This window comes from Gekko japonicus, unplaced genomic scaffold, assembly GCF_001447785.1.
Source record: "Gekko japonicus isolate JY-2015 unplaced genomic scaffold, Gekko_japonicus_V1.1 scaffold902, whole genome shotgun sequence".
Taxonomy (NCBI): Eukaryota; Metazoa; Chordata; class Lepidosauria; order Squamata; family Gekkonidae; genus Gekko; species Gekko japonicus.
Genome location: NW_015169803.1, coordinates 525555 through 550116, shown reverse-complemented (window position 1 = coordinate 550116; position 24562 = coordinate 525555). Strand labels below are relative to the sequence as shown.

The following is a 24562-nucleotide window of genomic DNA, read 5'->3' as shown; positions in this document are numbered from 1 at the left end:
ATCATTGATAGAATCTAGAGGAAGTTGTGGAAGGCTGTATTTTAGAAGGAGAGCTATACATTCAGATGGTTAGGTGGTCTCCATTCCCTTAGTTGGGTTGGAACTCTGGTGGAAGATATCAAAAGCCTCCTTCCCCATGAGTAGAATGCAAAGGCTCTTGATTTGCTGCGGGCTAAAAATACCTCGTGTGACATCGTCACAGAATTCCTTAGGTGGCAAGTTACCGACTCAGCACACCCGATGCACGTGCTGACGCTTTTAAACAAGCCAGCAGGTCACCGTGAAAATGGGAACCTCCCCCGTGAGGTATTGCTCAGCCTCGAGGTATGCAACTTGACACGGGTCAGTAAAAATGAGCCAGGCCTTTATCAGTGAACTTGGTTCAGCCAGAAGCAACCCATAGCATATGAGTGGCCCAAAGTGCCCTTGTGGATTTAAATATTTGTTACAAAGCAACGTAGGACACTCCTAGGTGAGTCACATGATGACAGATGAAGCTGTCTTGTGCTGAATCAGACCATTGGTCCTTCAAGGTCAGTATCGTCTACTCAGGCGAGCAGCGGCTCTCCAGGGTCTCAAGAACAGGTCTTTCACATCACCTGCTACCTAGTCCTCTCATCTGGCTATGTCCGGGATTAAACCTGGGACCTTATGCTCTAATGTTAAGCCACCCATGGAACGAAAGAAGCAGGGAAAATGCTCTGAGACGGAAACTTATTTGCCTCTAAAAAAATTTAGCTAATAGTTTTGTAAGTGAGACGAAAAAAGGCTGATGGGTTAACAAAGGCAGTTTCTTACACAAAGATGTATATAATGATCCCCCTCCAAGAGTAATAAATTAAAATATTCCTAAGCAAATTGTCTGACTTCATTGTTCTGACATTTGAATGTGTCGGGTTGGAAGCCAAGATATCTTATTCACATCAGTTAAGCGCATTAAAAAAAGTAATAATAATGCTCCACACCTCTGGCCTGAACTTCTGGTGAAACATTACCAAGCTGTGTGGTTAAGAGGGTGAATCATAATTTCTAGCAGCTGCATCATTATGACATGGTGCGTCCGTGGTTGAATAGAGCAACAGAAGATATAACCTTGTGATAATGAAATAGCTTAATTTCATGCAACATAATGCCAGGACATGCGCTTTAGTCTTGCAGGACTCGTTGATATTGTTTGTGATGGAGTTGCTCTCTAATATTAGCTCACCTAGTAGCAGAAAAGCTCTTTTTTGGTACATTGATAGCATCTCTGTTCTATCGGACAGAAAGAGTTCCTAAAAGATATTTGGAGTTCAGAAATATATGCTGGTGGACAACCTGTTCACGACTGAAGCCTCTTGCCAGATGGCTGGCTTCAAATGTTCACGCTAATTAGTACATGCAAATGAACTAAGGTTGTATCTACTCCCCAGGATAAAAAGCGTACATTACAATGCAGAGATGATTTCCATGTAGCTAACATAATTTGCATTGGTTTGGCACATGGAGACTCGTCTGAGTACCGCCTGATGATGGGCGATGTTTCCCTTCTGTGTGGCTGCTGATGACTTTACCTCTTCCTGCATCTCCACCTACTGTGATTAATGTGCTCAGAAACGGCAAAACTTAAGCTGTAGCTATTTCAATTCTTTTGACCTGGATGGTGTAATGTATTCAGATGCTGCCATGAGTACATTAGGATGTGTGTGAAACATCCCATTGGGAAGCAATGCTAAGCTTCGTCTTGGATAGAGGATTCTAGTCCAAGACTACATGACCAATCACATTCAAGCAAGCTGCAAGCGGGAACGTTTGTGATTGGACCTTATGCGATCAATCTGATAGGTTGTTATCTGTAAAGTAGGAGTGGCTATATTAGCCGGGAATGTTTAAATACGGAGCAGTTTCAATGGGCAAACTGTTCGGGCTATCAGATGTTGTACCGTGTTGGAGAACTGATCGTGAAGAGAATAAACTTGAGTTTTTGGCTGAAATCACTCTCCGACTATTTGTTAAGCTCAGGACTTAACAGATGGCCCAGGCTAGCCCGATCTCGGAAGCGAAGCCCTGTTAGTACTTGGATATGAGACCACCAACAAAATATAGGGTTGCTCCACAGAGGCAGGCAATGGCAAACCACCTCTGAACCAGGGCTGTATTGTCCATAGGGCTGACTAGGCCGAAGCCTAGGGGGCCTGCAGGGACTAGGGACCCATCAATTTTTATTTTTATTTTTTGCAGTTTTTATTTTCTCTTCATAGACAGCCTGTAATATATAACCTCTATTAACAGGACACTTAACTGCTTCCTTATTGCAGTGAAACAAATGGTCTCTTATATTAAGACAATTATCCATTAATTATATTTTAATACATTATTTAAAAATTATGAACGTCAAAATATTGCAGTATTGAACAATTATACCCCCCAAATGTGCATTCCTGAAGAGTTCTATGCGCACAATAAAATATATATTTAAAAATTGTGAATAGAATTCTTCAGGAGACCCTCAAAATGGATACAGGGCTATGTACTGCGGTCTAGTACCTACTGTACAAGGATCAGGCTGACAGCTGTAGTGGGGTGAAAGATTGAAGTGCCAGAGGGCCCCCGAAATACCTGAAAGCCCAGGGGTTCGAACATGGGTTAATACGGCCCTTCTCTGAACAGCTCTTGCCTTGAAAACCCCACGAGATCGCCATAAGTCGGCTGTGACTTCATGTTACTTTCCACTATCGCCATGGTCTCTTGAGGCTAGTTTGAGACTTCTTTCTTTGGTCTTTAAGTAGCCCCTTTCAGCATCCTCTGACATGATCACGAAACCTCTGTTGTCATACCAGTGTATCACCGTTATAATGCTTGGTACAAAATCGGGCTCATATACAGAATCGTTGATGGTTTCCTTAGCATTGATGGAAATGTTGGTATCATTGATGCGGCATCAGTATGAAGTGTGACTCAATGCAGAAGAATCGATCAAGAAGTTACTGAAAAGCCATAGAACTCGTAATTAATAAAATGGCTTCACAGGTTAACTCGAGAGCCAGTTTGGTGTAGTGGTTAAGTGTGCGGACTCTAATCTGGGAGAACCGGGCTTGATTCCCCACTCCTCCACTTGCACCTGCTGGATGACCTTGGGCAAGCCATAGTTCTGAAAAGAGCTGTTCTTGAAAAAGAGCAGTTTTTGTCAGGAGCTGTCTCAGCCCCACCTACCTCACAGTGTGTCTGTTGTGGGGAGGGGAAGGGAAAGGAGTTTGTAAGCCGCTCTGAGACACCTTCGGGTAGTGAAGGGCGGGGTATAAATCCAATTTCTTTTCCTTCTTCTTTGAAGTGGGACCTATTTCTAAATTTACTGTATTCTGGCGACCCACTTGAGCATTTACTGGCATGTATCCTACCATTTCACTGTGCAAAGTTCAAATCCTTCCTCTTGAGACAGTCTTCCTCCGACTTTTCCCTAGCAGATACATGGGCCCACGTTTGAGTATGGTTGCCAGTTCTGGGTTGGGAAGTTCCTAGAGATTGGGTGTGTGTGTCTGGGGAGGGCGGGGTCTGAGGAGGGGAGGGGCCTCAGCAGGATATAAGGCTATAGAGTCCACCCTCCAAAGCAGCCATTTCCTCTAGGAAACTTCTCTCTTTTAGTCTGAAGATCTGGGAAACCTCCTGGCCATACCTGGAGGCTGGCAACCCTGCTTCTGGGGCCCACTTGCAGAGTAGCTCCACATTTATCTCCCAGGATAAAACACAGGAATCTCAGATCAGCTAACACTAAATAAGTGTATATCGTTAATGTTTAGAAATGTATAAAATATATCACAAGATTGAGCAACAGGGTGTATTTCTTGGCCATTCTGTGCATTATTTGCAGAGGCATACTTGCATTTACTATTGAGCCTCTGCTCCAATTTTGCCCTAATTCTCTTCCTCTTCCGGTCTCATCGCCTGCGAGAGAGCCATAATCCTCTTTTGGGTCCTGACCACCAGGATGAAAACAAGTAGATCAATGTAATGGGAATTCAGACTTAGTTGTAAACGATATTGAGGTAGGGGGAAAGTACCGTGGCCCAAGTCAGCTTTCCTACTGAGTTTGCCATTTACTTGGTGAATATCAGAGAGCATCTACATTGCAAACACAGATAAGGAGAACTTCCACTTTTCCTGTTTTGTAGGTCATGAAATTTTCTGGATGAAAACACCTGTGGAATATTGTTCTTTCTCGTATGGTGCTGGGGTTGGTAGCGTAGTCCATTCTATTAGAATTAGTTGATTTGTTGATTTTAAATTGTATTTGTATGTTTTAACATGTTGTAAATCGCCCAGAGCCCTGTGTACTCAGGGATTCAGAAATTGAAAATAATAATAATAATAACAACAACAATAATAACAACAACAACAGTAACAGCAATAATAATAATAATATTCCCATTCCACATGCATCTTCCATGTGTGGAAATGAACCACTCCTATCCCGTGTTCTGGAGTTAAATCGTGCTGTTGTTTTTCCTGTTCCCAAGCAGTAATGCTTTTCATTTATTGAACACAATGGGCGGTATTCTACTGGAGGATGGAGGAAGTTCCTTCAGCCTAAGAAGTATTTATACAGCAAGTAGCTCTTCAGTTGGAAGGACAGCCACCAATGTTGCAGGAAGGCGTCAAAGTTTGCCTGGAGGAGTGATAGGCCACAGGCTCACAGGCCAATAGTACAGGAGAAAATTTAAGTCACTGAGGAGTCAGTAGCTTGAAAGGTATGCTAAAACACTCTGTAAGGGATAGAGGCTCATTATCTCAGAATATTGTAGGAACATGCAACTCAGCATAAGAGCTGTGAGGTCTCTTGAGTTCTCTGTTATTTTACCAAACTGCAGCTCATTGTATGTTTCTTTTGCAGGCAGTGACCGGGAAAAGTTTCGGAAACAAGGATTTTCGTGCTGCTTTGGAAAACGGAGTCCTGCTATGCGAGTAAGTAATGAGATACAGGACTAAAGATAAAGAGGCTTGTTCTCTGGCTGTCTGGGTAATTTAAGGGGCTGGTGGCAGTGATACCCTGAGGTGGGTGGACTCGCACTTCAGGCTTTTGTTTGTTTGCTCCTACCAAACCCACCACCCTCCTGGAGCAGGCTCTCTGACTTGGGAGTCTGGCCCACCTGGCAACACTGTAGAGGTGATGGATTTGCGATGGGATTCTTGTTTAAAGTAAATCAGCAGAGTATTAAAGAGACTGAGTCCATGGTGTGTTTAAACGAATATAAAAGTTTACTATAACCTAGCACGGGAAAAGGTACACAGGATATAAAATAACAAAGAGCTAAAATGGCTACATCCTTACAGCTAAAAGGTAAAACTGGAATGGCATGGCGTCTTCTTCTCAGTCAGAACAAAGAAACACAAAGACGGAAGAGAAGCCATAAAATGCTAATACTTGACACTTTGGTTTCCAATCAGAGTAGCAAACTAGCTCCAAAGTTCCCGGGCATCCTATAATCTAAATAGATTGGTTACAAACAAACATGTGACTTAACAAACATCATTAACCCAGTAAATACTGAAGTGTTTTAACTTGTAACACACCACAGTTTGTGACTAGCCCAGGCTAGCCCAATCTCGTCAGATCATGGAAGGTAAGCAAGGTTGGTCGTGGTTAGTATTTGGATGTCCAGGGTTGCTACGCAGAGGCAGGAGATGGCAAACCACCTCTGAACATCGCTTACCTTGAAAACCCTACAGGGTTGCCATAAATCAGATGTGACTTGATGACAATTTCCACCACCACCACCACCACCACCACCACCCCCACCACCACCAAAGATGTAATAGTAGTGAATACCCTACACGTGGTGGTTAGGAAATCAGCTATGCACACATGGATGCTTACAAACTCAAGTTCTGGCTTCCCTCCTTGTTAGTTTCAACCAGGACTACACTGGCATTGGCACGAATCAGGGTTCATTTTACCCCTTTGTTTCTTGGCCAGGCAGATTCCAACTCTGGTTTCCGTTCCTTTGCCTTGAAAATGTTATGGGGTCGCCATAAGTTGGCTGTGACGTGATAGCTCTTTACACAGAATGAGAAAAGGGAGGTTGGGATTCCTTTAATTTTTAAATTGACAGTAGGCAGGCCTTCCAATAATACCTCTCTTTTGGGCCAGGGTCTTTAGCTTGCAGTACTTTTTGTTATATCTTCTGAAATGGTCTCTAGGGTCATAATTAGCTATGATAAATCTTAGATGCCAATCTTAAATATATTTATGCTTTATTTCTCTCATCTCTCCTATCCGTGACGTGGCTTGCAAAAATTATGTATCAATGCCATTAATAGAATTCAACTGCTGATCATTCTTTTTATATCAAATATGGTATAAAGTTGGGGGGAAATTGAACTTTTTTTGTTCAGTTCTCCGACTCTGTTATTAATATCTTCTTGGCTATAGTGTCAGATATGTTTTTTTTTTAAATTTAAGTTATTTATAGGCCGCCTTTATCACTCGGACTCAAGGTGGATTACACAGTGTCAGTACAAGGGTTGCCAACCTCCAGGTGGTGACTGGAGATCTCCCTCTATTACAAGTGATCTCCAGGTGACAGAGGTCAGTTCGCCTGGAGAAAATGGCTGCTTTGGAAGGTGGACTCTATGGCATGGTACCCCACTGAAGTCCTCCGACCCCACAGTCCTCGGGCTCCACTTCCAGACCTCCAGGGGTTTCCCAACAGGGAGCTGGCGACCCTAGATGATACAATCAACAGGATGGGACAGTCAATAAACAACGCAATAGGATTAGGGTTGTAGAGCCAACCAGAAGTCTAGAAACAGAACTGAAGCAAAACCTAAGTGTTAAAACGACACATTAAAAATGATGCAAAATTACACAGCAGCAGGGGTCATTTCCTGCAGGAGCGCACAGGAGCGGAGCTCCGGCAGTAAAGAGCCCAGGGGGGCGGGCACATGCAACAAGCCCCGCCCCCTGCTCCCAGCAGCCCTCAGCCGGGCCACGAGGAGCAAGAAGCAGCCAGGTAAGTTGCAGAGGGTCCCCCCCGGCCTGCCTTTGGGTACAAGCTCTCCCTCCTCTGTGAGGGCAAATCTGCGTATCCCCCCCTCCATAGCTAGCAATCCAAAACAGTCCAGTGGCACCTTTAAGACCAAGTTCCCCCCTCTGTGAGGACAGATCTGTACCTTCCCCCCCCCCCCCCATAGCTAGCAATCCAACACAGTCCAGTGGAGTCTGAGCGGTGGGTGTTGCCTTCTGACACACTTCTGGTGATGTCAGGGGGTGTGGCGTATGCAAATAAGTTATGCTGATGAGCTCCTGCACCTCTTTTTCTACGAAATGACCCCTGCACAGCAGGATCCTACTTATAGAGTACTATGCATAGTAGTATAGACCACAATCCTTAATCATTTATCCACATAACTTTCTGAAATCAAATCTGTACAGAGCAACCATTTTGCTCCCCCCCGCCCTGCCTAGTGGTGGCAGAAATGCTGAAAATATGGGAACTTCCCAATAGAGGTGCCTTCGTGCCGGGACCTTTGGCCAAAGCCTCCATTTCCTGGCTGGCCTTTTCTGGGCTAGGAGTGGAGCCTCCTATCTTCAAACTGGAACTTGGCAGTTGTGCCAACAGCACTGCCCGCCTAATATATGCAGATTTCTAGTTGATCAACAAGCTCCTTCCAGGGCATTCCTAAATGGCAGGGCTGGACAAGTACTCGAAGATAACCTTGTTCCTTAGTTCAGTCTAATGAGAAAAATGGAAAGGAGGCGAATAGGGGAGGCAGAAACCTGCTGCAAAGGAAGGGGGGAAAGGAAACGATGCAGAGATGTCTTGTAGAGCAGTACAGGATGCGCATTCTGGTTTTACACAGAGGTGGAAGTTTCATATGCATCTGTCTGGGATATAGGTGATGGCCCCACATTCATAACGGAACGCTATACCCAGCTTGAAACGCTCTGATGAGACATGGTGAATCAGGAGGCGAATGCGTTCCGTAATGAGCGTGTCCTTTAATTAGTGGAGCCCTGACCACTCGAAGGAAAGGATTATCAGCTCTTGAAAAAGAGGTGGCTCAAAATGGATGCTATTGAACGTCTGTAGAGATTTGGTTTTGCTGATGCTTTGAAAGCTAGAAGCCCCTGCAGTGACTTTATTAATACATATGCCAATAAAGGTCTGTGTATGTGACTTTATTAATTTAAGGAGGACTCTTTGAACAAGTTTGGAATACTATGGACTACTTAGCATTGTTTCATGTTCTCCTCTGGATACCAATGTGATTAAATAGTGGGCTTCATGTTTGTATTTTTTCGGAGGGATTTACTTCTATGATTGATTATTATTAGGATGATACATAGACATTTATATTGTTATTGTAATTTAGACATTAAGATATTTCAGCACTTTATTCATTAAATACATACATATGTATGTGTATAAAAATAAATTAAAAAATGGTAAATATTTAATGGGATTTATTGTTAGTTATGACATGGTAATGGTTCTATTCTATTACATGATTGTTTGCTGTGATCCCAGTATGTTTTTCCTGCCAACCTAGCAGTTCGAAAGCAAGAAATTGCAAGTAGATAAATAGGTACCACTTCAGTGGGAAGGTAACAGTGTTCCGTGCGCCTTGGTGTTTAGTCACGCCGGCCACATGACTACGGAAATGTCTTCGGACAGCGCTGGCTCTTCGGCTTTGAAACGGAGATGAGCACCGCAACCCTAGAGTTGGATTCGACTGGCTTTCGAGCAAGGGAACCTTTACCTTTACAGTATGTTTATTGCTAGCAGAGACTGGCAAGAGTTTCAGGGTGTAAGCTTTCAAGAGTCAAAACTCCCTTCTTCAGACACCAGTAGAAGTGGAAATCTTATTTTCTCCAAGGGAACTGATTTCTGTCATCTGGAGATCAGTTGTAATTCCAGAAGCTCTCCAGGTGCTACTTGGAGGTTGGCAACACTAGTGCCTGAGGTTGTCCTATAAGAACAGAAGACGAACTGTTGGGTGTTACAAGTTAAAACACTTTCAGTATTTACTGGGTTAATGATGTTTGTTAAGTCACATGTTTGTTTGTAACCAATCTGTTTAGATAATAGAAAGCCCGGGAACTACGGAACTAGTTTGTTGTTCTGATTGGAAACCAAAGTGCCAAGTATTAGCATTTTATGGCTTCTCTTCCCGTCTTAGTGTTCTTTGTTCTGACCAAGAAGAAGAAGCCGTCTATTCTGCCATTTCAGTTTAGCTGTAAGGATGTAGACCATTTAGCTCTTTGTTATTTTATATCCCGTGTACCTTTTCCCCATGCTAGGTTGTAGTAAACTTTTATTCTTTTAAACACACCATGGACTCTGTCTCTTTAATACTCTGCTAACAAACTTTAAATCAAGAATCCTAACATGAACCCTACTGGATCAGATCAGCAGCCTATCGAGTCCAGTTTGACAAGGATGATCGGGGGCCTGGAGACCAAGCCCTGTGAGGAAAGGCTGAGGGACTTGAGAATGTTCAGTCTGGAGAAGAGGAGGCTGGGGGGGGGGATATGATGGCTCTCTTGAAGTATTTGAAGGGCCGTCACTTAGAGGAGGGCAGGGAGCTGTTCTTGTTGGCAGCGGAGGATAGGACTCACAACAATGGGTTTAAATTACAGAGAGAAAAGTACCCAGTGGATACGGGGGGGGGGATGTTTACAGTAAGAGTAGTTCAGCAGTGGAATCGGCTGCCTCGGGAGGTGGTGAGCGCCCCCTCACTGGCAGTCTTCAAGCAACAGTTGGATGAACACTTGTCAGGGATGCTCTAGGCTGATCCTGCATTGAGCAGGGGGTTGGGCTACAGATGGCCTGTATGTCCCCTTCCAACCCTACTATTCTACATAATGGCCAACCAGTTGCGCTGTGATCGGAGATGTGCTACAGCAGTGTGGGAGCAAGTCAAGTCGCGGATTTCCAGAGATGTGGCCTAGTGACACCCCAGCCTCTTCCCCTTTGTTTCCTTTCTCTGCCTGTCTCGTGTGGCTCCTTTTCTCCCTCTAGTACTAATGCGCAGAAATGTCCCTGTTGCCTTCTGTGGAAGGGGAAGGCTGTCTCCATTGAGTCTCTCTGGGGTTGCCAGTCTCCAGGTGGTGGCTGGAGAACTGTTATTACAATTGCTCTCCAGGCAAGAGAGTTCAGTTCACCCGGGAGAAAATGGCCATTTCAGAAGGTGGACTTTATGCAGCTGTGCCCTGTCGAAGTCCCTCCCCTCCCCGAGCCCCACCTTCTTCAGGCTCCACCACCCAAATCTCCAGGTATTTCCTAACCTGGAGATGGCAACTGTAAGTCTCTCTCTCTCCTGTCTTGGTTCTTCTGGCTCTTTTGTCTTCTTGTCTATCTGCGATCTTATGCAAAGTTATGTGAGGGTGGGTAAGTCTGTATGAACATGTAGAGGAGGGAAAGAACAATCAGGTTTCTTACAGAGCCAGTTTGGTGTAGTGGTTAAGCGCGCAGACTCTAATCTGGGAGGACCGGGTTTGATTCCCCACTCCTCCACTTGCACCTGCTGGATGACCTTGGGCAAGCCGTAGTTCTGACAAGGGCTGTTCTTGAAAAAGAGCAGTTTCTGTCAGGAGCTCTCTCAGCCCCACCCACCTCACAGGGTGTCTGTTGTGGGGAGGGGGAGGGGAAGGCGTTTGTAAGCCGCTCTGAGATTCCCTTGGGTAGTGAAGGGCGGGGTACCAATCCAATCTCTTCTTCTTCTCTTCTTATCAGAGAGGCAGGACTGAGAATATGCTCATAAATAACTCAGTGCTTACGTACTTGGGTGTCTGAGCCTTGATGTTCCCAGCAGTGAAATGGCTCTTTATGTTTAAAAATGCTGAAAAGTTGACAATTGAATTATCTGCGTTGAGTGGGTAATCCTGTGCTAAGCACTTGTCTCTCCACATTGGTGTCTATCACCATCTTTGTCTTTGAGGACAGTGTGTACAGTGGTTAGACTATGGAGACCGGGGATCTTAACCTTGTTCACCCGAAAAACTTACCCTTAACCTTGGCCCAAACCTACCTCACACGGTGGTTAGAGTAGAGGACAGGCACTTATTCCACTCTGAGCTCCTTGAAGTAAATTAGAATGAAATAAATTAGAATGTTAACTACAACAGCATCCTACAGTATGGGAAGGTGGAGTTTGTTTCTGGTGCGGAATTCTTTTCTAGATCAGTGATATTGGAAACATTTTGAAGCTGGTAGGCTGCAAAGTCTTCGGAACAAATGAGCAGCCCTTTGATTTGTGTTATGAGAGGAGAGATTTCGAAAGTGTTCATAACTTTCGAAAGTGTTCTTCCTCAGAGCTGAAAAATGCCTAATGGGTGCTTTAGAAATCCCTGCGCCTAATTGTCATGCCATGCATTTGGCCTTCAGAATATGAGGATTTGTGCCATTTGGCGGGTGAGAATCCTCTATCTCTTCTGAAGCATCCATGCATGCTAACAAGCACCCACTTGCGAGTTAACGCGCGTCCTGACTTGGATGATAGTCTTTATGAAATGGAAAGCTTTCTGAGAATGCAAAACTACATTGCTCTACCTTGTTTTGTTCTGCGGCTAGGTTTTATAGACGGGTCGCTTTATAATTTTTAAGTGTTTTATGAGCAAACGGGGGGAAGAGGAATGTTCTTCCTGTAGCTATGCTATTTTGAAACAGTAGATCTTCAGTTATAGTCTCGATTGCCAGATGGTAGATCATAAAGTTGTTTCATCTCTCAGTTTTATGGGTGCCGTGAAAATGGACAGGGATGCCGTGAAAATGGACAGGGGCGTAGTTCCTGTTACTCTTCTGGCAAAGATGAGGGCAACCAGGCCTGTTTCAATCCCGGGAGGGGCCGTGGTTCAGCGGTAGAACATCTGGTTGGCATGCAGAAGGTCCTGAATTCAGTCCTCAACATCTCCAGTTAAAGGATCTGGCAGCTGGTTATGTGAAAAGCCTTCAGTCCCTGGAGAGTCTGAGTAGACGGTACTGACTCTGATAGACGAAGGGTCTGATCCTGTGTTGATCCCAAAATCCCACTTTGCCCAAGATTTGACTGCCGGTGACTGGGCCCTAATTATTATAGACATGGCTCATGCTCTTTAGTAGGGTGTCTCACCGCTGCTTCTTTCAACACAGCTTGGATTACTTCCTCCCTCAGATGTTTAGCACCTACTCGTCCCACTCCACCAACTGGTCCCAGCTAGAAAAGGGGCCCGTGTCAGCCTCGATGCCTCTGAAGCGTGGACAGCTTCTTCCCTTCATCAGGCCTCACCGAGAGACTTCCTCACAACTAGGACCAGTCTCTGCTTCAGTACCACCTTGAGACTGAACCAAACCAGCTGTGGCATCATGGGGGGGAGGGGATACCAAAAGCAATGTCTGATGGTATCAAAAGCTGGTTAGTTGAGACTGAACCAAACCAGCTGTGGCATCCACGTCATGGGGGGAGGGGATACCAAAAGCATACCGTGTCCGATGGTATCAAAAGCTGGTTAAAAGCTGGTTAGATGTTCGAGGGGAGCGACAAGATGCCCTTCCTCTGTCTCCCAGTCCAGGCTGCCCACCAGAAGAGAAAAATCAAGCTGGGATGGAAAGTACTGAAGCATGTATAGGGAATTGGCTTAATCCAGGAGTCTCTGGAGCTGAACCACCACCACCTGATTTACCCAAACAAGGGTTATTGACAGTGGGCTGATAGCGGGAAGTATTGTTGGGTGTTGCTGGGGGGGTTTCTTTCTAGAAGTGTCCTTACCACAATTTCCTTTAAAGTAAGACCACAAGAACATCAAAAGAGCCCTGCTGGATCAGACCAGTGGTTGATATAGTGCAGCCTCCTGTCTCACACAGGGGCCAACCAGTTCCTCTGGAGGGCCAGCAACGGGGCAGAGAGGCCGAGGCCTTCTCCTGAGGTCGCCTCCTGGCTCTGGGATTAGTGCCTCTGAACGTGGAGGTTCCCCTCAGTCCCCATGGCGAGTAGTCACTGATAGACTTATCCTCCATGAATCTACCTAATCCCTTTTTAAAGTTGTTTATTCTTATGCCCTTGAGAGGCAGGGGCCACTTCCTTTCTGAATGAGGAATTCACAACCTCTCAAACCTCTGTGATGATCTGTTATCTGAAATTCGGTGCTTTGAGTTCAATGTCCGAGTAAAGCACATGGCCCTCCATTGGAACACCTTCACCTGTTGCTTGAAGTATCTATATGTTCATTTTAGATACAAACACATATATATGCATCCAAATATATTAGACAAAGCTCAATTTTAAGTTAGTTTTAAATAAATGGCTCAAATAATGTTGAGTGAGACTTGTTTGCAAGAGTTATTAATTTTAGTCATCTGCGAATTCAACCCTAGAGTGAATTTACACTACAACGCATGATTTGACTCGCATCCTTTTTTTTTTGTTTTTGTAGTCTAATTAACAAGATCAAGCCTGGTGTCATTAAGAAGATTAATCATCTGTCAACGCCAATAGCTGGCCTGGTAAGTAATGAAATACTCTTTTTCTTTTTTTGTATTGTCAGCGTTGCCATCTGGATTTTCTTGATTTTTGCCTCCAAATGAATAACATGCTAGCATTGCGGTCTTAAAACAAAAAATAATGATGCGGGCTTAGGTTTTTCATGGCAATGATGCCATGCAACCAAGTACTGGAATTATTGGCTCTTATACTTTTAACAGTTTGATGCTCTGAGCTGGATACAGCAATCTGCAGGTTACAAGGATCGCAGATCTCGCCCTCCTCCCACCGTCCTTTCCCAGCCAAGAGAAGTTAATGCCTGGGATTTCAAGATCCACATGGGCTGAAAGGCCCCATGGTGTTGGCAGGCCCGTAGCTACAGTGGGGCATTTCGGGGCCCTGCCCCCTTAATTAAAAACCCCACCCCACAAATTGTTTGATTCCCCCACTCCTCCACTTGCACCTGGCTGGATGACCTTGGGCAAGCCGTAGTTCTGATAAGGGCTGTTCTTGAAAAAGAGCAGTTTCTGTCAAGAGCTCTCTCAGCCCCACCTACCTCACAGGGTGTCTGTTGTGGGGAGGGGAAGGGAAAGGAGTTTGTAAGCCGCTCTGAGACTCCTTCAGGTAGTGAAGGGCAGGGTATAAATCCAGTCTCTTCTTCTTCTCCAGCACTTTAATCCGCATGTTTCCCAAAGGCTCACAGGAATGCTTTTTAAAAACTCACCACAGCCTAGGTGGTATACAGCAGGACTAGGCTAACAGGACTAGGCTAAGCTTTCTTGCCCTGTGGAAGGAAACTCAAAAGGCAGTTAAATGCCCTCTGAGCTGTTTTTTCCTAGGAACTGACATGTTCACTGCCCTGTCCCTTGAAAAGAAGGGCTAAAAACAGACTCGGAGCCTCCCCCTTTAAAGAAAGGCATTCATATTAATTTAATTAACTGTAATTTCACTGCCCCTTTAAAACATTTAAATGTGCCCCGAACAACAAAAAAATCCTGGCTACGGAACTGGGTGTTGGTGGGAACGAGAAACCCCTCTCCCCTCTTAGCAGTTCCATGATTGGAGCTGCCCGGATGGAAGAGGAGGGGGCGATTTCATTCTCGTCCCTGTCCCCCTCTCCACCGCGGTCTCCCTGTCCTTGTGGCTATTAGTCTGCGTCTGGTCCCGCAGCTTTCCCAGGATTGGAAAGGGGGGAGCTGAATGTAGGAAAGGTCTGTGGCCATTGGTGCTTTCTGCTGACAGATCTCTGGGCCCGACCCTCTTAAAGCAACTTGAACTAGATTTAATTTTTTTACTCTTAATATTGGACCCTTTCACTAAGGAGATACTAATCTTGTCGTAATGCCAAAGTCCAGAGATACTTCCTACTTCCAAACAGGTAAATATTATGGCCAGATTTTGAGGAACTATTCCATTGTGTAGAGCAGTATGGCCTTAGCGGAGGCTATATTTTAAATAGCTCACAAGGAGCAATTCTAAGCGAGGACTACTAAAAAGTGATTTGTTAGTTGATAGGGGCTTACTCTCGGGAAAGTGTTTCAGGATTGCTCTGTTAATCTACCTGCCTGCCTTCGAAAGCTGATATCCAGTCAAGGTTTGTAAGCTGTCTTGGTTCAGTTGAGTAAAATGTTTGTGGTTTCAGCAGGTTGGTTGGTGGTGGTCTTGAATATCTGAAAGTGAGTGATTAGAATCACATAGGAAGGTGGGGAGGGCTCTCGTGGCCTTTGACCTGGAAAGGGGGGGGAATAGAGAGTGCTTTCCTCATGTCTTGCCTGATGATAGTGAATCGGTGGGAAGAGCTTCTGTTCTTGGCTTTTCACCTTTTGTTCCCTTCAAAATGTCATAGTTTTGCTAACAAAAGACAGGCCAATTCTGCATCTAGCATTCGCTCTACGTTTTCTCAACTGGGAAGGAAAAGTGTCCTTCAAAACCACATTCAAATACCTCAGGGCAACGCCATACCGACTGCAAAGTCACCCCTGAACTGCCATAAATCTATCTAGGATACCATAAAACCCAATGATCAAAGAAAGTGAAAGTGGCATGCTGTGTAGAGGGCATCATAAAAAAATCCAGTGATCAAAGAAAACGAAACCAGCATGCAATGCAGAGGGGAATTTCTGTTCCAACGTGGGTTTCATAAAGCAATGGAGGGAAAAGCCAATGCAGAATTGCCCACAGTCTGCTTAGACCATGTAACTCTTATGAGGTGCATTCTCTCAAAAGCTCAACCCCTGAACTGCCATAAATCTTCATATGTCCTCATAAAACCCAATGATCAAAGAAAGTGAAAGTGGCATGCTGTGTAGAGGGCATCATAAAAAAATCCAGTGATCAAAGAAAACGAAACCGGCATGCAATGCAGAGGGGAATTTCTGTTCCACCGTGGGTTTCATAAAGCAATGGAGGGAAAAGCCAATGCAGAATTGCCCACAGTCTGCTTAGACCATGTAACTCTTATGAGGTGCATTCTCTCAAAAGCTGTAGAAACCAAACAGCAGACTGTTTCATTTGTCCTGCTAGGGTAATATGCATAGTGCTAACAGAACCTGTGGAGTGGTTCTGATTGCCGTTTGTCACAAAGTGCATACAGATGTTAATACATCTGGAAATGTTTGAGGAAAATTAATGTATGTGGTTGTCTTAGCAACTTCCATCTGTATGATACCCTTTGCGTAGAACATTCCTTGAATGTTGGGCTTTTAAACCTTAATAATAATAATAATAATAATAATAATAATAATAATAATAATAATAATAATAATCAAATGTGTTTTGAAGCAAGCATTTCCATAACAAAAAGGCTGTTTTCTTCATACAGAGAGGTTGATGTTAAATTCTGACTAAAGGATGTACCTTTAGTATCCACCTTAGTATTGTTGTATGTTATAATATACTTTGATATGCTCAAGCGCTTTGTTCTATCAATCGGTGCTTCGTTTGTTTAGATCATCTCAGGACTGTGTTCTCCATCGCATATGTGTATTTGTTTTTAATCCCTAGTTGGGGGCAGGGGATCCCCTGGTTTGGAGCCCCTCCCCCCGCTTCAGGGCTGTCAGAAAGCATGGGGGGATGGGCCACTGGGCGCTCCATTATACTCTACGGAGACTGGTCCCCATAGGATATAATGGAGAATCAATCCATGGGTATCTGGGGCTCGGGGAGGGGGGGGCGTTTTTTGAGGTAGAGGCACCACATTTTCAGCATGTCTGATGGTGCCTCTCCTGAAAAAACAAACAAACCCAAGTTTCAAAAAGAGTAGACCAGGGGGTCAAATTCTTTGAGCCTCAAAAGAAGGTGCTCCCTCCTCCGTTATTCCAAAAGGAGGGAAAGCATTTAAAAGGAATGGTTTTGAAAGGAATGCTTAAATGTGATGGCCAGAACTCCCTTCCGGCTTGTTGGACTCACCTGGCAACCCTAGTGATATAGGGCTGCCAAGTGGGGGCGGGTGGCGGGTAAACCCCCGCTTCGGAGGCCCGATTTCCGCTGCCGCGGAATCGGGCCCCGGGGGGAACTCCGCCCCTGCGTGCGCGTCACCTGGAAGTGACGCAGGCACGGTGGGGGCGGGGCCACAGCCATACAAGCTTTGCACGCGCTCGCACACCCGATGACGGCCGGGAGCCCCCCGCTCCCGGCGAAGACTCACTTGGCAACCCTATAGTGATATCACAAATGTGATGTCACATCCTTGCTCCTGGCTCCACCCCCAAAGTCCCCAGATATTTCCTGAGTCAGACCTGGCAACCCTAGGGTGCGTCCTGAGTGGCTGTTCATGGTGGAACCACAGACACCATTTTATGGACTTGTCTGGCGGGAGCTGGTCCATGGGGTCGCGAAGAGTCGGACTCAACTGTGCGACTGAACAACAACAACTGCGACCATTCCGTAGAGCAGTGCAGCTAGGGTGATCGAGGGTCACAGGTGCCATATAAAATGAACATACTCCCCCCCACACTACGTAGCACTGTCAAGGGATTAGACTGTGTTATGTTTGGCAGCGGCAACTGGAGTCTTGACAAGCTATGTTAAGTCCGAACAAAGGGCTTTGGGGTGTTTTCTTTTTTAGTTAGAAGTGAGTTGTGGTGCGTCTCACTTTCATCCCGGCAGTCTTCGAAGAGCATGCTAGCAGGCCAGCAGTGAGTGATCAGCCCTGACAGACAGTGGGCGGATGAGGCACGTTTGAAATCCGCCATACCCTGAATACTTCCTGGGCACTGCTATGCCTAACCTAGGTTCAGGTATTTTTCAGGGTGTATTTCTTGTCCAGCAGTGGTTTCCTGGTTGAATGTCTGTGCCATCACTGCTGATTGTCGGCATTCTCTTTTGTTCATACCCCACTGGCACAAATGTAGGCTCTCAAAGGCTGTGGTGAGTGAGGTCTCACCATCCTTGCGCGTTGCTAATTTTTAAGTGACTGGTAGAGATAAAGACTAGAGCAGGGGCTCGCAGGGTGGTGCCCATGGGTGCCGTGGCACCTGGTGACACCTTTCTTGGTGCCAGTCAAGTATTTTTAGAAGGTGTATGTGGTAGGGATGCCAGTCTCCAGGTGGGACCTGGGGATCCCCGGAAATTACAGCTCATCAACAGGCTACAGAGAACAGTTCCCCTGGAGAAAATAGATACTTTGGAGGGTGGACTCTGTGGCGTTGTACCCCACTGGGGTCCCTGTCTTCCCCAGGCTCCACCCCCAAATGTGGGAGAACTGGGTTTGATTCCCCACTCCTCCACTTGCAGCTGCTGGATGACCTTGGGCAAGCCATAGTTCTGACAAGAGCTGTTCTTGAAAAAGAGCAGTTTCTGTCAGAGCTCTCTCAGCCCCACCTCCCTCACAGGGTGTCTGTTGTGGGGAGGGAAAGGGAAAGGAGTTTGTCAGCCGCTCTGAGACACTTTGGGTAGTGAAGGGTGGGGTATCAATCCAATCTCTTCTCTTCTTCTTCTTCCAAGAGTTTCCCAACCTGGATCTGGCAACCCTACCCTCCCATTCCCTCCTGGTGGCCAAGAGGGACCTGGCAAGCCTAGTGCGGGGCCAGGTAGGGCTCTTGCCTAGCAGGGCTGCTGACTGGCCATTAGAGGTTTGATTGGCTGTGCAAATTTTTAGCAACATTGCTTTGAAAAGCAGCTGCCACCATAGCACAAGGATCTTCACTTGTGATCGAAGATAAGCTGTGGCAGCCATTTTGTGTCTAGCTCTGCCTTCCGTGGCAGCCATTTTGTGGCTGAACTCACCACATCATGCCAGAATTCCAAGGGTTCCTGCAGGCTGAAAAATGGTTTGGGATCTCTGGGAAAGAGAGGGAAATGGACTCCTTCCCCTTTTGTAATCTGTTGCCTAAAGAGGATAGCTCCATGTCTCTAATTCCTGAGGCTGAATGGTTCTTTCGGGGGTGGGGGGACCGGGACGGACGGACATACACGCTTATTCAGGTGCAGCTAGACCTGGATTCGAGGGTTCAGAATGAAAGTGTTGTGGCTTCATTTTTTTTTTGGTTTCATGGATGTCAAACGGATGCCATTGTGTGGAAGAAGAAAAAAAAGCCTCGTCTTCAGAAATGGCAATAGCCAGCGGTTGATTTAGGAAGATGGGAAGGGGAGAGGGGGGGGGGGGGGGGGGGGGATGGGGGACCACCAAAAGTAAACAGGCATAGAGGACTGTTTCATACACCGATCAAAGGCACACTTCGTGTGCGCGAGAGTTTGACACACACTTTAAGCACACTGCTGCCATCACTGCCATGTGGTGGCCCAATTAGGGATGGCTTACCAGAATCTTCAGTTCAGCGCATTGGTCTGTAGTGTGGCTTTGTGACAGTAAGTCAGTTTGATCTGAACCTTATAGAGGTGGATTAGTGTCTGGGAATTTTGGCCTTCCCAAGTCTTGTGATCACCCCCCCCCCATCCCTATATACTGCCAAGACAATAAGTAATCCTTATACATCTGCGATGCCTGATGAGCCACAAAGGCTTTTTTGTCTTCCCGATATATATATAAAAAACCCCAAAGGCCTTTTTATAGGCTATACTTTCCCCCCCTAATAAAAGGTACGCCACAGTAGTTTGGTTACAACGTGCAGCTCCAAGCTCCTGAATTATCATGAGTTTTTATGGTCAGCATAATGGATTCCTTATGTATAAAAGAGCGTATTTATAGCTTTGAAAATCTCTAGTTTGTAGCACGGGGAGTGCTTTCCCCCCTAAATATATTTTTTCTAGAATTACGCCATACAGTCGTTAAAGGGGTGGTAAAATAGTAACACAAAAGTGTTTTAGATGCTTAAGGCACGAAAGGGTATTGATCAGAGTTTGTAATCCTTAAAAACAATGTTGAAAAGTGTCTAAGAACAGTGGAATGTCTTGCGAAGGAAGACGTTTTCCCCCAAAGGCCAAATGTGAGGTTTTTACCAATGAGCCTGCTTAAATTATCTCCCTCATTTCTTCCCTAATCCCCTTCCTGGGTTCTGCATGCTTCATGCACAACTTCATTCAGTGTAGTGGATGGGGAACTGAACGCTTCCTGGGGGTCAAAATCTTGGTTTACCAACTCTGGCCTTGGGAAATTATTGAAGATTTGGGGGTGGTGCCTGTGGAGGTGGGGAGTTTGGGGAGGAATTTCATCTAGGTCTATAGTATACCAATACGCAGAGGTTCCCAAACTTCTTTGGCCTACCGCTCCCTTTTCAGAAAAAAAAAAATTACTCAGTGCCCCCCTGGAAATCTACCTTCAAGAAGTGGACAAAAAGATGCAGTGACAAATTCGCACATAGTAAAGAAAGATGTTGTAAGTAAAGAAAGATGTTGTTGGCCTGAAGCCAGAGGCCACCAGCAACCACCACACAATAGCCCGGCAGCCACACCAGTCTTACGAGGGTGCACACGCATTTGCACTTTGCAGATGCATGGCTGTGATTGGCTGTGGGGATACCCCTCCCCCTCCCTCCCTGATCCCAGGGAAGACCAGGAGAAGGCAGGAAAAGGCTGCTTTAGATTGGTTCTGGGCTCTTCTTTCTTTATGCTTTCACCTGTAGTGTATTCAATAGCTGTCGTTGAATACCTAAACATCTATGCGAATCACATCATAGAAACACAATGTTAAGCTTCGTCCTGGGCTAGGATCCTCCTGCACCCAATCGCATGGCTAGCCCAGGAAGAACCGACCAATCGCACATCAGCATGGTCCCCGAGCGGGAACATCGATGATTGGTCATTATGAAGACAATCTCATTGGTTGATAATGTACAGTAAGGGCGTGGCTATATTAGCCGGGAGAGTTTAAAAAGGGAACAACTTTAATGCAAAAGCTGTTCTGGTTATCTGATGTTGATCCGTGTTGGAGTTGTGTTCGAGTTGAAGAATAAAGCTGTGTTCTTTGCTGAATCACTCTCCGACTTATTTGTTAAGCGAGCGACTGAACACCACCGCCCCCTTATTTTTATTCAACGCCCCCCCCAATTGCACCTAAGGCTCCTATCGCCCACCTGGATTGTTCCAGCGCCCCCTGGGGGCAGTATTGCCCACTTTAGGAGCCAGTGCCATACAGTCTGCCTTCCCGAGTTCCCATTGTCTCCAGGGGAACCGATCTCCTCAGAATGGCGATCAGTTGTAATTCTGAGAGAACTCCAGGTCCTACCTGGAGGCTGGCAGCCCAGTCAAAAGCCCATGTTGCCCATGGCCTTGAACAAGTCATTCTCGGTTCACTGTCTGTTAGGGTTGCCAGCTTCTGCTTGGGAAGTTCCTGGGGATTTGGGGAAGGCGGCGTTTGGAGAGGGAGCCCTCTGGGGATATGATTCCATACAGTTTACCCTCCACAGCTCCCATTTCCTCCCGGGGGACTGCTCTGTCTTGAATGGAGATCAGTTGTAATTCTGGATCTCCAGCCACCACCTGGAGGTTGGCAACTGAGGCTCTTTCTGTAGCAGGAGCTCCTTTGCATATTAGGCGACACACCCCTAATGTAGCCAATCCTCCAAGAGCTTACAGCAGCCTCTGTAAGAAGAGCTCTGTAAGCTCTTGGAGGATTGGCTATTAGGGGTGTGTCGCCTAATATGCAGAGGAGCTCCTGCTACTAAAAGAGCCCTGTTGGCAACTCTACTGACTATACAGAGAAGGTACAACTTGCCTTCAGAACAGCACGGCTAGGACAAACACTCGCATGTTAAATGTACTATGTAAATAGCGATTCTCCAAAATGCAGGCGACCTGCCAGTCGCAACTCAACAACCCCATGCACATAATTCTCTATGCCTGGGTACACTTGAGTATTTCTCTTCCTGTGCAGCTGCAGGGATCAGTTTTCAGTAGGTGGCTGTAGCAATTCCAAGAGAGGTTTCTTAAGGAAGAGCTGCCTTTTGGAGCTTGCGTGTGTCTCCCTTTCTTCAAACAAAATAAGGTGGCAGGAAATATTAAATATATTTTTAAATGTTGAAGGCAGCCGGACTTACAAGCTGTGGAGTCTTGTGAGCAAAAATTCGACTTTCTGAACTACTGGCATTAAAGTTGTGAGCGAGCGATTTGGCTACTGTATGAATTAGTTTGCTCTGGAGTCATCCTTCCTGAGCTACGGAAAAAATGTGTGAGCCGGAGGCTAGAAGACTGTGAGCTAGCTCACACTTAACTCATCTTAGAGGGAACACTGGTCGTATTATGCTCTCTTTGAATCATGGGTGTTCTTTCTGTTTAGCTTTCCATGAATTTATCTGAAGTGTCTTTTCAAGCCCGTTTCCCACATCACCACATGCTGTGGGTGTGATTTCCATGTTATGTGTCCTGTGAATCTGGTTGGCAGGCAGTGCCTCTTGGCAACTGGCAGGAGGGATTGGGGTGGCAGAATCCTAGGAGGAAAATTTTAAAGAAAAATAAGGCTTCCGCTACTTACCGGAGGTTCTGACCACAGAATCCCTGGCGATTCCTAGAACAACCCTGAAGCGACAGGGGTAGATTACCATAGAGTTTCTAGTGATTGCTAGAGCTATCTTTAGTTGTGAAGTAGTTCAGTTGGTGGCCCAGAGTTCTAGTATTACAAGAGAGTGAGAAGCAAATCTCTGCATCATTCATAATTCCACAAATCTTATATCATTAGGCGTGCTGGCCTTCAGATGGGACCTGGGGATACCCTGAATTACAGCTCACCTCCAGACTACAGAGGTCAGAACCCCTGGAGGAAATGGATGCTTTGGAGGGTGTACGCTATGGCGTTGTGCCCCACTGACGTCCTTATCCTCAGGCTCCATCCCCAAATCTCCAGGAGTTTCCCAACCTGGACCTGGCATCCCTACCCCCCACCGTTTGCACTACTCACTTTTCTCTTGTGCGTGTTCACAGCATGATTGTCTCAGACAGTCGAAATGGGATATGTGGATTAGGAAAGCCCGTTAAGGATCACAATGCATGTGGTTACATAGCTAAGTGACATCAGAATTATTCAAGGCTGTGTGGACTGGGACAACTAGTTAGCAATCCCAAAACGAATGGTTACGTAGTTACATGACAATGCGATCATATGGGGCTGTGTGTTAATGTTGCTGGGTTAAGGCTGACGTTAACGACGTTAATGTTAATACTCTCTTCCCATTTTGTAAAACGGCTGTAGTCGGATGTGCGCTTTTCAGTGGTTGCAGGTATAACTGTTCATTTCACGTTCAGGGCTGGTGGAAAAGGGTAGAAGATCAGAAAAATATGCTAAATGACTCTACACAAATACATTATCTGGTCAGGAAAGGAAAAAGGAAGCATATAATACACTCAAGGAAACCGTTCACTTTTTAAAAAAGAGATTGGGTTATGCAAATGCATTAAATGGAGTTTCAGTATTTATTTTTAAGTACATTTTACTCCAGCCTTCCTCAAAGGAGCTCAAGGTGGCGTTACATCATTCGGACCTCACAACAACCCTGTGAGGTGGGTCTGGCTGAGAGTGTGTGACTGGCCCAAGGTCACCCAGCGAGCTCCCATGGCAGAGTGGGGATTTGAACCTGGGTCTCCCAGATCCTAAGTCCAGCCCTGCCCCAAGGTAAAGGTTTCCCTTGCTCGAAAGCCAGCCGAATCCGACTCTAGGGGGCTGTGTTCATCTTTGTTTCCAAGCTGAAGAGCCAGCACTGTCCGAAGACTTCTCCGTGGTTGTGTGGCAGGGCATGACTAAAAATTGAGGCGCACGGAACACTCTTACCTTCCCACCGAAGCGGTACCTATTTATCTACTTGCAGTTTCTTGCTTTCGAACTGCTAGGTTGGCAGGAGCTGGGGCCAGAGAGGGGAGCTCACTCCGTCAGGCATCAGGGCTGTTTTTTAAAAAGGAGTAAAGTACTAGAATGGTGGAAGATGCTTATGGAAAATACTTAAAATTGGAGCTCTTTGTGGGGGCTTGCTAACTTTAGTTCATAAGAACTGCTGTTTTGGACGAATCCATTTCATACATCTGACAGAGTGGGTTGTACCCTACAGAAGCTTATGCTTCAATAAATCCGTTAATCTTTAAGATTCCACAAGACTCCTTTTTGTGTCTTGGCTGCAACAGACTGATAAGTGTACCACACTGGAATTTGTAACCTTCTCATACAGAATTTAGATCGTAAACATTCTTTTGCTGATGGCTTCAATCTCTGAGCAGCTTTATTTAGGAGGCTTTATGTATAGATGGTTGGAATTCCAGCTACAAGTTCAGGTGAAGGTTAAACTAATGTCTGCTAAAAAAACAACAATAATAAAAGTACATGTTCATGGAGATGATATATTCATGGCTATTAATTTTTTTTTTAAAAGTCTTGTTGCAAGTTTAACGGAATCTTACCTATGATGCCTTTCCACTGGGAAAATCAGTTCGTCGGTCAAATAGTTTATTGTATTGAGCTGCGGTGGCTCAAGTGGTTAAGACACTGAACTGCAGGCTGTGGAAGGTCAGTAGTTCAGCAGTTCGAGACCCGGGTGCCGCATGATGGAGTGAGCTCCCATCGCTAGTTCTAGCTCCTGCCAACCTAGCGGTTCGAAAGCAAGAAATTGCAAGTAGATAAATAGGTACCACTTCGGTGGGAAGGGAACAGCATTCCGTGCGCCTTGGTGTTTAGTCATGCCGGCCACATGACCACGGAAACGTCTTCGGACAGCGCTGGCTCTTCGGCTTTGAAACAGAGATGAGCACC

General features: G+C 45.7%; 1 protein-coding gene across 1 annotated transcript in view; it reads left to right on the top strand.

The window, feature by feature from the left end:
* Positions 1-240: 240 nt before the first annotated feature.
* The window catches only part of LOC107115419 (LIM domain only protein 7-like), a 66822-nt gene continuing 42500 nt past the window's right edge, over positions 241-24562 (top strand). The window contains exons 1-3 of the mRNA XM_015417120.1: positions 241-324; positions 4868-4938; positions 13388-13457. Of these exons, the coding sequence (XP_015272606.1) occupies positions 241-324; positions 4868-4938; positions 13388-13457 (225 nt within the window). The remainder of the gene's footprint in view (positions 325-4867; positions 4939-13387; positions 13458-24562) is intronic.